This window comes from Mobula hypostoma, chromosome 6, assembly GCF_963921235.1.
Source record: "Mobula hypostoma chromosome 6, sMobHyp1.1, whole genome shotgun sequence".
Lineage (NCBI taxonomy): Eukaryota > Metazoa > Chordata > Chondrichthyes > Myliobatiformes > Myliobatidae > Mobula > Mobula hypostoma.
In genome coordinates, this window is record NC_086102.1 from 132,040,292 (window position 1) to 132,052,587 (window position 12,296).

Here is a 12,296-nt window from a genome sequence, read left to right on the forward strand (position 1 = left end):
GGAGATGAGGATGTCCATCAGATCGGCCACGATTCTATCAAAAGACAGATTTGAGGGGCGGATTGGCCTCCTTTTCCTTGTTCGTGTGCACATTTCTGAATAAGAGCCTTTGTATTTTCAATCAGTCCTTCCTTGACGGGTGAAAATGTTCACATTCCAAGCAGAGACTCACTCACTCCCAGTCTCCGCTGGTTCACTCTTCACTGGTGTTTCCAGACCCAGGATCTCCATCAGCTCAAAGTAGGAGAAGACCCAAGGCCTTGAGATGCTCTGGCCCTGCTCCAGCTCCAGCAACTCTAACAGCAGGCCTCCACGCAGCACCAGGCCCTGCCCGATCAGTCCCTTCTGCCTGCAGGGAGACAGTGGACCATTAGCAACAAGGAGAGGTAGAGGGAAGCTAAAGGAATGTGGAAGTGGACTGGTTTTGATGGGTAGGGTAAGGTGAGGAATGAGAGTACGCTGGGGTCCGTTAAAGCAGTGTCTTGTGTGCGGATCTAGTACATACACGGCACCTCGTGTATATGGGTCTGGTCTGGCTACAAGATGCTGTCTGAATGGGTCCAATCAGTGTACGCAGCACCATGTGCGTGTGGGTCCTGCCTGTGTGGCTGGAGCTGCCTGTGCAGATCTGGTCTGTGTATCTGTGCTCGGTGTTGGGCTCGAGTCTGCGTACATGGTGCTATGTATGAAGGAGGTAGTCACTTCTGAGTTGCAGGAGGCAGGTAGCAGGGTGACTTGCAGGCGAGGGGAAGGGAAGAGACAGTACAGAGTACATCTGTGGCCGATCCCCTCAGTAGCAAGTATACCGCTATGGATACTGTTGGGGGACGACCCACCCAGGGAAAGCAGCAGTTACCACGTCTCTGATGTTGAGTCTGGCTCTGTGGCTCAGAAAGGAAGGGCAGAGAAGAGGGGTGCAGTACTGATAGTGATAATTAGAACAGCAGATGGGAGATCCTGTGGACGTGAAAGAGACACCCAGATAGCATGTTGCCTGCCAGGTGCCAGGGTAAAGGATGCCTCTGATCGGGTCCACAGTATTTTAAAGGGGGAAGGTGATCAGCCAGAAGTTGTGAGACATATTGGGTACAGAAGCAGGAAAAGGGAGGAAGTCCTGAAGGGAGAATATAGGGAGCTAGGTAGAAAGGATTGCTCTGGATCTGTAGATTGCTGCCTGTGCCACTTGCCAGTGAGGGTAGGAATGGGATGATCTGGCAGATGAATGGGTGGCTGAGGAACTGGGGCAGGGTTTCAGGTTTGAGCTTTCTTCTGGGGAAGGTATGACCTGTACAAAAGGGAGCGGTTACAGCTGAACTTGAGGGGGATCAATATCCTATGGGCAGGTTTGCTAGAGCTTTAGGATTAAAATAATTTGGCAGAGGGATAGACAAGTACTGTAGATGCAGTGTGGAGTGATCCTGTGAGGAAGGATGAGCAGTTGATGGGGCAAAATTGCAGTCAGTGGGATGGGCTGAAGTGTGCCTTTAAACTAAATAGTAGGTTCCGTGGTTTGGACAAGTGCGGAGAGAGTGTAGGAGAGATTACAAAGGTAGCCACATTATATTTTTTTAAAACAACAAGTTTAGAAAGGGATAAGAATTTAGCTTCCAGTAACATGGGAGCAAAATTGAAAAGGGTGGTGAATACGAGACTGAAGGTGTCATATCTGAGTGTTGCAGTATATTGAGTAAGGCAGATGATCTTGTAGCGCAGTTAGAAACGGGCAGGCACGATGTTGTGAGCACTGCCGAGCCATGGCTGAAAGATCATTGGAGCTTAACATCCAAGGATACATATTGATTTGAAAGGACGGGCAAGTAGGTTCCTTAAGGGGAAATCTTGCCTGACAAATCTGTTGGAATTCTTTGAGGAAATAACAAGCAGGATAGACAAAGGAAAACTGGTGGATGTTAAGTACTTGGATTTTCAGAAGGCCTTCGACAAGGTACCACACGTGAGGCTGCTTAACAATGTAAGAGCCCGTGCTACTACAGGGAAGATTCCAACATGTATAGAGGATTGGCTGACTGGCAGGAAACAGAGTCAGAATAAGGGGGCCTTTTCTGTTTGGCTGCCAGTGATTAGTGGTGTTCTGCTGGGGTTGGTTTTGGGACCACTATTTTCCCACATTATATGCCAACAATTTGGATGTCACAATTGATGCCTTTATGCCGAGTTTGCAGACGATACAAAGATAGGTAGAGGGGAAGGTCGTGTTGAGGAAGCAGGGAGGCTGAGGAAGGACTTTGGTAGATATGGAGAGTGGGCAAATAAGTGGCAGATGGAATACAGTGTCAGGTCATGCACTTTACTAGAGGAATAAAGGCATAAATTGTTTTTAAGTGGGGAGAAAATTCAGAAATCTGAGGTGTAAAGGGCCTCATGCAGGATCCCCTTCAAGACCTGGATAGAGTGGATATGGAGAGGATGTTTCCTATAGCAGGGGAGTCTAGGACAGTTTCAGAATAGAAGGTCATCACTTTGGAATGGAGATGAGAAGGAACTTCTTGAGCCAGTGTGGTGAAGCTGTGGAATTCATTGCCAAAGATGGCTGTGGAGACAAGTCATTGGGTATATTTAAAGTGGAGGTTGGTGCTGTAGGTTCTTGATTAATCCGCACATAAAGATAATGGGGAGAAGGCAGCAGAATGGGGTTGAGAAGGATAATAAATCAGCCTTGATGGAATGGCAGAGCAAATTCGATGGGCTAATTCTGCTCGAATGTTTATGGTGTGTGGTACTGGTCTGTGTACGGGGGGGGGGTGTGGTGTACTGTATGCGGTATCATGTGTATGGGTACAGCCTATGTACTCGACGTCATGTATGTACAGTATATGGGCCTCGGTTTGTGTAAGCAATAATGTGTGTGTGGTCTGTTTGTCTATGCAGTTCAGTGTCTGTGCACTTGAAGCTGTGTCTAAGGGGGTCTAGTCCACAGGGTGCTGTCTGTGTGGGTGAAGTGTATGAGTGTGGTGCCATGTATCTCTCTGTGGGGCCTAGTGTGCGTCCGCAGACCACGTCACTCACCTAAGGAAAGACTCTGCTTCCCGCCGCGCCTCCTCGAGCAGCCACCTGTTCCTCTCGCCCTCCTTCTGCCGCCGCTCCTCCCACTGCTGCCTCGCCTGCTGCTCTCTGACCTGCCTCAGCCTCAGGTAGTCCTGCCGCTGAGGCTCGTCCATCTCGCTCAGGAGCCGCCGCTCCTCTTCCAGTTGCTGCTGGTGCAGCCGCTGCAGGCGTGCCTTCTCCCCTGCGGGCGAAACGCAGGCCACTCACACGCAGGACTCCGGAGCGGCACGGAGGCCGACGGCCCGTTTCCACAGGCAGCACCCACCCACTGAGCTCCCACGTCCCATTACCCATCGTTACACCCTCCAGACTGCCACCCCTTGCTGGGTGCAGATGCGGGATGGGCCTGGATGGATGTGCCGGGATGGTGTAGGGTAGCTGGTTGTCACGGGAGAGGGATGGTGGACAGGTTCAGTGATGGTGGCAATGAATGTGGCCGATGGAGCTTAAGTATGAAGCCATCAATGGAGGGTGAAGCGGAACAAAAAAAATCAAAATCCCTTTCAAAGAGCGAGGGACTGAAAAGTGTTAGGGCCTTTGTCATTTAAAGGTAATGTGCAGGTAACGTGGGAGGCAAAGGGTCCAATACAAAAGGATATGCGAACGGGAGTAAAGATGTCTCACTGAAATCATCGCTGATGAGCTCACATTGGGGAATTTTGTGCGATCTCTACCTGTCATATGTAAGTGTTTCCTCAAGAAGTCCAGTCAGGGTTTACCATGGTCTAACTGAAAAAGCTGAGTCCTGTTCCTTATTTCTTAAGACTTGCTCATCTTCAGTACAAAGACTGAAAAGTAGTAGGATCGCGGCTGGTGTGATTCTTTACGGCGATACAGAGAGAGAGAGCTTTACGGCAACCCATCTCTGTCGATATGGGGGAGACCGTGTCTGCGGCCAGCTCAGTCTGTATGGGGAGACCATATCTGCAACCCATCTGTCTGTAAGGAGTCTGTATGGGAAGACTATCAGCAACCCACCTCTGTCTGAAAGGAGTTTGTAAGGGGAGACCATGACAGTGTGAGTTCCCTCCCACATCCCAAAATCACACAGGTTAGGATTAAAGAATTATCATGTATTGAAAGTCACAAAGGTTAGGGTTAAAGAATTATTATGCTATGAAAGTCAGACAGGTTAGGGTTAAAGAATTATCATGTAATGAAAGTCAGACAGGTTAGGGTTAAAGAATTATCATGCTATGAAAGTCAGACAGGTTAGAGTTAAAGAATTATCATGCTATGAAAGTCAGACAGGTTAGAGTTAAAGAATTATCATGCTATGAAAGTCAGACAGGTTAGAGTTAAAGAATTATCATGCTATGAAAACGTGGTGACACTTATGAGCTGCCTCCCAGCACAAGCCTTGGACTGTGTTGGACATTGACGCAAACAACACATTTCACTCGATGCTTCAATGTGCATGTGACAATTTTTAAAAAACTAACGAAAAACAGCCTTAACATCCCCCTCCACCTTTCCCCTTTATTCAAATGATTACAGCCACCCCCCCCCCCCAACCGACACACCCTCCCCAGTTGTCCGTACTTGCTCTCTCTTGCAGGATCCTCTCTTTATCCTGCTGCATTTCCTGGACTTTCCTGCGATACTCTTCCCGTTGTTTCTGCTGCCGTTCACGGTCCCGCTGCCCTTCCTCATCTTGCTGCTGCTCGGCATCCTCCTGCTCTGCTGTTGGAGATTCCTGCTGTTGTCTTTTCAACCTGGCGGCCACATCCACTCAGTTACAAACATAGCACTTTGATTCACATGGGTTCATTAACTTACCCAGAAGAAGGCAAAGGCAAACCACTTCTGTAGAAAAATCTGCCAAGAGCAATCATGGTCACGGATGGAAGACCGTGATCGCCCATGTCATACGACACGGCTCATGTGATGGTGAATTAACTTGCATCCACGTTCCCTTTGAGACATGGGAGAAAACTCGGGCTGCTATCGTCAGGATCAAACCCAGGTTGATGGAACCGGGAGGCAGTGGCTCGAGTCAGGATCAAACCCAGGCTGATGAAACCGGGAGGCAGTGCCTCGAGGAGGGACAGATTAGACCACAGAACACTACAGCACAGTACTGGCCCTTCGGCCCACGATGTTGTGCCAAATTTTTACCCTACTCTGAGATCAATCTAACCCTTCCCTCCTACTTAGCCCTCTGTATTTCTACCGTTCTGGACTTTTAAAAGTCCCTAATGTATCGACCTCCATCACCACCCCGGCAGGGCGTCCCATGAACTCTGTGTGAGAGCACTTACCACTCCCCTGTATTTTCCTCCAATCAACCTTAAACTTATGACCCCCTTGTATTAGGCATCTCCACCCTGGGAAAAAGTCTCTGCTGCCCACTCCATAGGACAGTCACACAAAAAAATGATGAAGGAGCCTGAAACTAGATTGGGAGAAGAGTCCTATCAGCACAACACAGGGTTAAAACAGGCCAAAAATATCCACACTCAGCAATCAGTGAAGTAAAGATAACCATCAGGCTGCAACCAGCAATCTGGTCTTCCCCTTCCTCGTCTTCACCCACAACTCTGACCATCCCTCATTCTCCCTTGAGTTTGTGCAGTGGGGGGGAGGGGGGCTTTCCTTTACCCTTGTATTTCACCTGCAAGAAGGAGGGTCACCAGTAACTAACCCCTCACCATCCACAATCTCCTACCTTCGCTCTTCCCTCCTCCTCTGTTCCTCATCCAGTTCCTGCTGGATTTGCTGCTCCAACTTCCAACGCCTGTGCTCGCCGGAATCCAGCTGCTCGCCGTGGTTCCGTGAGTCCCCGTCAGGCCACTGGTCAGCTTCCAGATTATTGCTGCCCGCCTGCCTCAGAGGCTTTGACCCTGGCACAGACGTTGCATCCTCCAGCCACTCAGTGCTTCCCTAATGGACACACGGGCAGTTAGTGTGCGACTTCCCTTTGAGCAAGCTGCTGGCAGGGGGAGGTGAGTGTGAGGTCTGGAAAACAGTGTATGTTGGAATACTGTACATCCTAGCTCTCTTAGCAGATGCCAATTTCCCTCCATACTTACTTCAACAGACAGATCACCCCCCCCCCCGCCGTGCCCCCTCCTCCTGTCTCGGTTCTAACTAAATGGGTTAGAGATGGTGGGTTTCCACTTAATGGAGAAAGCTCCATCTTAGCCCTACACCTTTGAGCAGATTCACAAGGAACGCTGTTACAAGGCGGCAGCATCCATCATCAAGGGCCCCCGCCATCCGGGCCGCGTTCTCTTCTCGCTCGTACATCAGGCAAGAGGTACCACACCAACAGGTTCAGGAACAGTCATTACCCTTCCACCATCAGGCTCTTGAACAAGTGTGGATAACCTCACTCACCTCAACTCTGAACTGATTCCACAGCCCACAGACTCACTTTCAAGGACCCCACCATTTACGTTTGCACAATTTATCTTCTTTTGCACAATGGTTGCTTGTCGGTCTTTACTTGCGTATAGTTTTATTTCATAAATTCAATAGGCACATTTAATGTCAGAAATGCATACAATATACATCCTGAAATTCTTTTTCTTCACAAACAGAGGAGTGCCCCAAAGAATGAATGACAGTTAAACGCAAGAACCCCAAAGCCCCTATTGTATTTCTTTATGTAAATGCCTGCAAGAAAATGAATCTCAGGGTAGTTGATGGTGACATACTTTGATTTTCCCTTTATAGCAATTCCCCGGGTTTGCCTAACTTCCACTTTGATCCGTTTCACCCACGTTACTTACATCCATTTGTCCTCTGAACCATGCTCCTTCTTCCCCCGAGCCCACAGCTCTGACATCAGTAGAACTGGAGTTCACGCCTGCCTCGGCTGCACCAGCTGATCCTGTGGTTGGCATGCTTCTTCCGCTGGGGGAGTGCAACCCACACGTCTCCGAGCCGATCTGGGTGACAACGTCCTCCTCCACCTCACTCCCTCTCCTCGCCTTCCTCTGCTGTTGCCGGGCTCTGTTCTCTCTGGGTCTTCCTGAAGAAATGAGGGGCAGAGCTCAACTGCTATTGCATTTCACTCACTCTGTGCCTACAGCACTAAAGCCAGACCTACTGGGGTTATAACACACTCGCAAAATGCTGGAGCAACTCAGCAGGTCAGGCAGCATCTATGGAAAGAAATAAACACTCAATGTTTCGGGCCGAGACCCTTCATCAGGACTGGAAAGGTAGTGCCAGAAAAAGAAGACTCCATAGATGCTGCCTGACATGATGAGTTTCCCCAACATTTTGCATTAATCTCTGGATATTTAAGATTAACTCACACAGTCCTGATGAAAGGTCTTGGTCCGAAACGTCGACTGTTTATTCATTTCCATAGATGCTGCCTGACCTGCTGAGTTCCTCCAGCATTTTTGGGGGTTGCTCTGGATTTCCAGCGTCGGCAAAACCTCCGATGTTTATGACACGCTGGGGTTGTGGAGTCTCTGCCACATGAAAAAGCCCCCCACCACCCACACTGCTCACCTACAACAAACTCAGCGCGTCTGTTGTTCTTCTTTCCTCCCAGTGGCCTGTTTGGGGTCAGGGAGCTCCTGGGCTGGGAGGGATTGTTTGCTGCTGGCCTCCTACGTGACGTCCCTTGCTCTGACGGCGAGCTTCCCCCCGGAACCAGGACCGATCCTGCGGACTCTCTCGACCTTCCTGCACTGCTGGGTGCCCAGTCGGCCTCCTCCATATTTGGGTCCTGGCTGGAACTTTTCCTTCCTCTCTTTTTGGCTTTCTGTTTCTTCTGTGAACAGAAAACAATTGCACAATGTTTCACAAAAAAATACCTTCCGCCTTATCCTCAGGCCACCAACACAAGCCATCCTGCTCAGAAACCATACCCACAAGCCCTAAACTGGCAGACATTTTTAATGCCCCCAGATCACCTGGCAGAGCAGGAAGCTGATCTTTATCCCAGATTGATGTCTAGGATACCAGTCTGACCTTGAAGGAGAGGATTTTGTCCAACTCACGGCGTTGATTTCAGTTCTTCGCTCGGATAGTTCACTCCACGGCTCTGCCTCCCAGTCTCCAACGTCACCCTCCGAATCCTCTTCAGCTACAAAGCCGTCCTCTCGCTGCTTTCTCCTCCGGCTGGCTCTGGGAGGGTGTCCATCCTCACTGCACCGAACAGAGCATGGGTGAGACGAGAACTACAGGCCATAAATTAAGGGTGAAAGGTGAAATGCTTAAAGGGAACATGAGAGGGAACTTCTTCAGTTAGAGGGTGGTGAGTGTGGAACAAGCTGCCAGCAGAAGTGGTAGATGTGGCAGAAGTTCGATTTCAATATCTAAGAGAAGTTTGGATAGGTACATGGATGTGAGGGCTATGTTAGGTCGATGGGACCAGGCAGAATAATAGTTTATCATAGATCAGCTTGGCTGAAGAGGCTGTTTCTGTGCCTAATGCTCTATGACCCTATCACCTACGGGGACAAGACACCCCCTGTCTTGCAGGAGGGGTGGCTGTCCATTTATACATTTTCACAGACGGCTGTGGAGGCCAAGTCATTGTGTACACTTAAAGAGGAGGCTAACAGGTTCTTGATTAGTAAGGGTGTCAAAGGTTACGGGGAGAAGGCAGGAGAATAGGGTTGAGAACGGGGAATAAAGGTCACCCATGTCTGAAAGGCATAGCAGACTCGATGGGCCTATTTCTGCTCCTATGTCTTATGGTCTTAATTTCACCAACAACCCTGGCCATACTTTGCACGACTGGGAAATGCTGCAAGCAACACGACAACAGGAACATCACTTCCTGTCAGCTCTGGAAGTCTTTGAAATCATCACAGACCCCACACAGAAGTCAGGGAGATGAAGATGGGCACCCTGTACCATGAGCAGATATGGGGCCATTAACAGGTTAATTCCTTGGACTAGTGGCTAGTTTGGCCACACTGTGTTCCTGGGTACTCTGCCCTCCATAATATACAGTGACTGTGTACATGAAAATCTACAGACCACAAGGCATAGGGGCAGAACTGGGCCATTTGGCCCATCAAGTCCACTCCTCCAGTCAATCATGACCCATTTATCTTCCTTCTCAACCCCATTCTCCTGCCTATTTCCCATAAGCTTTGACATCCTTGCTAAATTAAATACCTGTCTATTTCTGCTTTAAATATACCCACAGCCATCTGTGGCAAAGAATTCCACAGATTCCCAAACTCTGGCTAAAGTAATTGCTCCTCATCTCTGTTCTAAAGGGGCATCCTTGTATTCTGAGGCTGTGTGCTCTGTCATAGACTCTTCCACTATCAGAAACATCCCCTACATGACCACTCTATCTAGAGCTCTCAGTAGTCAGTAGGTTTCAATGAGATACGCCCTTATTCTTTTCAATAGCACTCTTCTGATCTTGGTGAAACATACAAGATTCCTCCAGGAAGAAAATCAAAAAAACTCCGGATGCTAGAAATCTGAAATTAAAAAATGCAAGAAGCTGGAAGCAGACACGGAGGAAATTGTCCAGGTTTATTTGGTGTTCGATCCTGGGCAGGGGCATCCAATTCATCTTATTCCCCCGCAACCCGGCAATTAATTCCTTAAGTACAAATTAAAAGTTGTTATTGAATCTGCTTCCATCACACTTCCAAGCATTAAATTCTAATTACCATAAATCACCGTATGAACATATCTACAGGGATGATTTTACTGTCGATTTGTGACCTTGGGGAATAGGCTTTCTTGCCAGTGAAGAAACTTATATCTACATAAAACTTCCATCAATGAATATAACATTAACCAAAGTTACACGGGATCTGTCCATGTGCTTCTGTTTATCTCTGCGAGACGAGGCACGGGTCAGAAGCTTGAGTAAACAGAGATGTGTAGAAAGGGAGCTGAAGAGGTGAGAGCAACCCATGGTGAGGCAGTGGTGGCCCACACCTTCTGAGTGACATCCTGAGCAAGCAGAGGGAGTCTTCATTAGAACAATAATACTCACTCTTCCCCACGGCCAGTCGGTGACCCCAGTTCCTCGTCTGTACCCAGACTCCCGTGTTCTGACTGGGACCAGGCTGTCATGGGAGAGACAGCAGCAGTTTTATTGTGGGTGGAACCTGTGGGAAAGGTACCGATCCGTCAGGAATTCAAAGGTTACGAGTAGACCGGAGTGAGCACTGAGCAGCCGGTTAAAGTAATGATGTAAGTCTCTGTTCCTCAGGTTTCCAACAGATAGTCACAGGTGTGTTAGTGTCCCATCTATGTACAGAACATGAGGCTGCAGCCCCTGTTTGAACATCTAAAGGGATTTCTCCTCAGGTTCTGAATACACTTCAGCCTCCTTTCCTGATATTTGGTGGTGGGGGGGGGTTGCGGACAAAGTGAGTTGGGGGACCCCCTGGTTGGACTACTCCTTGGCCATCACAAGATGATGAAAGTTTATTCCCCCAAGCCAGCATGGAGGAGATGGATTTTATTGGGTTTCAGAAGGGGAGGGTTAATGTTCTTTGATTCTTTAAATCACTCATTAGATGAAAGCCATCCCTGAGACAAGATGCTCACTTGGTCCAACTCCAGATACACCCTGGGCTGTTGGTTTAGTCAGACACTTACCACGTGTAGTTTTCCTGGTACCCTGAGCGTGCTCCCTCTCGTACACCGAGTTGTAGTCAGTGTTGTGACGAGTGTGCTCAGATGGACGCGGATTTCCATTTTCCCCTCGCGCCATCTCCTCTGTGTCACCAAGGCCTTGTTGTCGTCGGCGGCCGACCTTCCCTCCTCCCTTGGCCCTTCTCTCGTCGTTGACCTTTGCTCCTCGGGCTGACTCGCTCACTGGTCCTCCTGTCAATTTAAGAAGCGTTAGGTGCCAGCCAATCAAAGTCATGAGTCACCTGTTTGAACTCTGACCCATCACTGGCTACTCAAGCTACTCTCCTACTGCCAGGTCAAAGTAACTGGTATTCACTTCCCCTGGTACTTAAAGGGAATTTGCTGCAAGTTTCCTCAATTGTATAAAATAGGTGAAGTTGTCAAATTAACCAGAATCCTTCCTACAGACAATTCAGTCAGCCTCACCCAACATACCAGGTATACTGAACTTCCAAAGAACAGTACAGGACCAGACCCCTCTGACCACATTGTCCATGTGACCACTGACATTTTAAACTAATCCCATTTCATCATGGCTGATTCATTTTACTCTCAGCCCCAATCCCCTGCCCTCATCCCCAAATCCCTTCATCCCCTGACGAATCAAGAATCTGTCAAATATAACTAATGACTTGGCCTCCACAGTCACTTGTGGCAATGAATTTTCCAGATCTATCACCTTCTGGCTAAAGAAACTCCTTCTCACCTCCGTTCTAAATGAACATCCCTCAATTCTGAGGCTGTGATCTCTGGTCTTAGACTCTCCCACCATAGGAAACACCCTCTCCACATCCACTCTATTGAGGCTCCTCTTCTGATGATATGTACAGGCCCGGATGCCGCTGGAAAGGGAGTATGAGGTGACGGGTAGCTCTCTAGAGATCGTACAGGACCTATGGGCAACACAGGGCACTGGAGAGCATTCTGGGTAAGAATGGTCATGCTTTACTTTGCGTACCAAAGTAAATATTCGGATTAAATCAATGTGAACATGTAAATATGAAAACAAACCTCTTTAAAACAGGGCAGCACAGTAGCATGGTGGTTGGGTTTATGCTATGACAGCACCAGTAAACCCGGGTTCAGTTCCCACCTCTGCCTGTAAGGGGTTTGTACATTCTCACCGTGACCTCCCTCCCTCCCTCCTCCGGGTGCTCTGGTTTCCTCCCACAGTCCAACGACGTACGGGTTAGTAGATTAACAACGTACAGATTAGTAAATTACCGACGTATGGGTTAGTAGATTAACGACGTACAGGTTAGTAGATTAACAACGTATGGGTTAGTAGATTAACAACGTACGGGTTATTAGATTAACGACGTATGGGTTAGTAGATTAACGACATATGGGTTAGTAGATTAACTTGTAGATTAACGTACTGGTTAGTAGATTAATGATGTACGGGTTAGTAGATTAACAGCGTATGGGTTAGTAGATTAACTACGTATGGGTCAGTAGATTAACTTGTAGATTAACGTACGGGTTAGTAGATTAACAACGTACAGGTTAGTAGATTAGCTTGTAGATTAACATACGGGTTAGTAGATTAACTTGTAGATTAACATACGGGTTAGTAGATTAACGACGTATAGGTGAGTAGATTAACTACGTACAGGTTAGTAGATTAATGATGTACGGGTTAGTAGATT

At 48.3% G+C, this 12,296-nt stretch overlaps 1 protein-coding gene across 1 annotated transcript in view; it reads right to left on the bottom strand.

The window, feature by feature from the left end:
• Positions 1–140: 140 nt before the first annotated feature.
• The window catches only part of LOC134348753 (uncharacterized protein KIAA2012), a 52,247-nt gene continuing 40,091 nt past the window's right edge, over positions 141–12,296 (bottom strand). The window contains exons 17-25 of the mRNA XM_063052555.1: positions 10,612–10,839; positions 10,001–10,115; positions 8,028–8,175; positions 7,534–7,798; positions 6,801–7,042; positions 5,735–5,949; positions 4,609–4,781; positions 3,028–3,247; positions 141–349 (exon numbers count right to left, since the gene is read on the bottom strand). Coding sequence (XP_062908625.1) covers positions 169–349; positions 3,028–3,247; positions 4,609–4,781; positions 5,735–5,949; positions 6,801–7,042; positions 7,534–7,798; positions 8,028–8,175; positions 10,001–10,115; positions 10,612–10,839 — 1,787 coding nt within the window. The 3' untranslated portion in view covers positions 141–168. The remainder of the gene's footprint in view (positions 350–3,027; positions 3,248–4,608; positions 4,782–5,734; positions 5,950–6,800; positions 7,043–7,533; positions 7,799–8,027; positions 8,176–10,000; positions 10,116–10,611; positions 10,840–12,296) is intronic.